Source organism: Ascaphus truei, chromosome 20 (assembly GCF_040206685.1).
Source record: "Ascaphus truei isolate aAscTru1 chromosome 20, aAscTru1.hap1, whole genome shotgun sequence".
Lineage (NCBI taxonomy): Eukaryota > Metazoa > Chordata > Amphibia > Anura > Ascaphidae > Ascaphus > Ascaphus truei.
Window position 1 is genome coordinate 31,014,966 of NC_134502.1, and position 3,042 is coordinate 31,018,007.

At 42.1% G+C, this 3,042-nt stretch overlaps 1 protein-coding gene across 1 annotated transcript; it reads left to right on the top strand.

Moving 5' to 3' along the window:
• The first annotated feature begins 1,043 nt into the window (after positions 1 to 1,043).
• On the top strand, positions 1,044 to 2,301 carry LOC142471421 (olfactory receptor 11A1-like). The gene has a single exon (XM_075578227.1). The coding sequence runs from the start codon at positions 1,044 to 1,046 to the stop codon at positions 1,998 to 2,000; it is 957 nt and encodes a 318-aa protein (XP_075434342.1). The 3' UTR covers positions 2,001 to 2,301.
• The last annotated feature ends 741 nt before the right edge of the window (positions 2,302 to 3,042 follow it).

Consider the following 3,042-nt stretch of genomic DNA (forward strand, 5'->3'; position numbering starts at 1 on the left):
TCACAGAGTAACTCACGGGCTGAGTTAGCTGTGATTTGTTGTTTTATTTGTTGATTTAATAAAGACCTTGGCCTTGAATTCCCGGGCTCAGAACTTCTTGACCCATTGGGGGGGGGTGAGGACTCACGTGCAGCACCAGTGGACCTGTCCCAGCCGGGATATCAGAAGGAGAACCATAAAGATACCATATCCAAGTGTGCACTCACACTTTGCCGTGTGAGTAGTAACTTTTTATTTTGTTTTCTGCCTTTTAACCAAGGTGTGGCCTTTGACTCTCTGTTTTTAGAGCTTTAACTATACATCGAGTAGTGGGACTGCCCCTTCAAGACCAAGATACCATCCCTTAGAGCGCACGCACACAGGCCCGTGTGAGTGTTTTTATTTATATCCCTACTTATATCCTGACACCTTCTTGATAAAATCACAGTTTGCTCATATATTTTGTGTATATATTTATTCCGAGGGTGAGACAAACATCAAAGAAGAACGCAGACGCAAGGCGGCGAAAGAATCCAGAAGACAGATAGGAGACGAAAGAAGAAAGGAGAAAGAAGAAAGAAAAGGGAGGCCAAAAGATACCTCGATGCGACAGCATTCGCACAAGGCCGTGTGAGTGTTAAAAATTATTTTACTCCTACAAAACCCTTCACATTGTCATAGAGCATTACACAATCCATTCAGTGTATACCAGCCTTCTACCGGTGCTCCCCCATCCCCCCTTTTTTCTTTTCACATTGTCCATCTAGAAGATGTTTCTCAAGACTGGCTTTGAAAGCTGGGAGACATGTAGTTTTGCGTATACGGAGAGTAAAGTCCTTCCACAGGTATGAGGCGGTGAGGGGAAAGGTTGTAGGTGAAAGAGAGGGGTAAAGACTCTTGAAAGGAGCTGAAAGAAGAATGCCCTGAGCAAAGCACAGGGCGGGGGGAGTGAGGCTGAGATAAAGGGAGGGACAGAAGAATGGTTTCTTTTAGCAACCCTCATCCATATCTGAGGATATTACAAGTATCAAAGAAGTAATTTGTGTTTACTCTGTTAACAGGCGATGCTGGGGAAGAATCAAACAATAGACACAGAATTCCTGCTTCTTGGATTCCAGAATCTTCACAACTTCAAGATTTTACTCTTCACTATGTTCCTCGTGACTTACATTATGACCTTAAGTAGTAATCTCCTGATCATCACATTGGTGTCAACCAGTCACCAACTCCACTCTCCCATGTACTTCTTCCTTGCCCACTTGTCCGTAACTGACATCCTGCTCACCATGGTTATTGTCCCCAACATGTTGCGGCTCATATGGGGAGAAGGTGGCACCATGTCTGTTGCTGGCTGTGTCAGTCAATTTCACTTGTTTGCTTTCTCCGAGGCTTCAGAGAGTCTCCTCCTCACAGTAATGTCCTACGACCGATACCTGGCCATCTGCCATCCGTTGCGTTACACCACCATTATGAATTTCAAGCTTTGCCTGCAGCTGGTCATCTGGTCTTGGCTTTTAGGTCTTGCAGTGACAATCATCTTAATTCTTCCGATCAGTCAGTTACAGTTCTGTGGCCCCAATGTCATTGACCATTTCTTCTGTGATTTTGCTCCTCTTGTAAAAAACTCTTGCTCAGACATCTCCTTCATAGTTATTGAAGTCTTTGTGCTAACCTTCCCTGTAGACGTCTTGCCATTTGTGTTCATAATTGTGACCTATGTATGTATCTGCCTCACCATTCTCAGGATCCCCTCCACCACTGGGAGACAGAAAGCCTTCTCCACCTGTAGCTCCCACCTAACAGTTGTTGGCACATTTTATGGGACTCTGATTATTATTTATGTTATTCCATCCCGCGGACACACATTTAACATAAACAAGGTCCTATCTCTGCTCTACACGGTGGTGACTCCCTTCTTCAACCCCATCATATACAGCCTGAGAAACCAGGAGATCAAGACAGCACTGAGGAGAAAGTTTCACTATTCAACAGTTTTCTGGCATGAAAGGAGAGGGAGGTAACCCAACATATGGACCTCTCTGTACTGTATAGAAAGTAAGATGATTGATATTGAATTTGCATAGGGACCTCGGGAGTAGACACTGCTTAGTATGATGACAGATGACCTCTTCCTGATAAGATGTGACTCAGGATGCTCTGCCTCCCCAATGGGAAGATGCACTGTATAGTTAGATGATCAGAAAGCTGTGTTCTGGTAACGGTACATGTACAGGTGTAGGAAGGGTTATTACTCTCACTGGCACATTATGGTGGGATATTCTTTGATATTCTGCATTATCACTGCCATTAAATCCTATGGAAAAACTGTGATATTCTGCTTTATGTGACATTCTGTGTTATCCGTTGGTAAATTAAGTTATAATGACTTAAATATCACATTTGTATTAGTCCATGTATATTATTGTCACTATATATAGGTATGAAAATGATAAATATTCAATAACACAGATATTAATAATCCAGACATTACAATATATATATATATATATATATTGTAATGTCTGGATTATTAATATATGTATGGTGTATTATGTATTATGGATATATATATGGTGTAAATCTGGGTAAAAATGTATTGTTACAAAAATAGAAACGCTTCATGACGTGCACACTCACAAGTGTAGTAGATATAATGTCATTGTGAGAGTAACTCTCATTATAATCGGAGAATCAGAATGTCCAGTGACATCAACCGTAGGCCACAATCATCCCTCACGTCCCCGCACCATCCCTGCAACCTAAAGATTAGGATCTTATATGTGGCCACGAACTCAAGGGAGGGGATAGGGGGCTGGGGAAGGGAAGAGGAACCCTCGCTACTGCTAAATAATTGTATGAGTGGCGGTGCTACAATCAGGGGTACACATAGGTAGGCAACAACGAGAAACAGATCCCCAAGGAGAGCCCTCATACACTCTAGATCACAAGTACACAGGTAGATAAATGTGTGTGTGGATGAGGAGTGAATTATTTAAAACACTTTACTAGGAGTAATAACTCAAATGGAATAACATAGAACGCTGTAGAATCAAAGTATAATGA

Bases quoted from the DNA above. Each gene is read 5' to 3' on its own strand.
- LOC142471421 (XM_075578227.1), top strand. From the start codon at position 1,044: ATGCTGGGGAAGAATCAAACAATAGACACAGAATTCCTGCTTCTTGGA.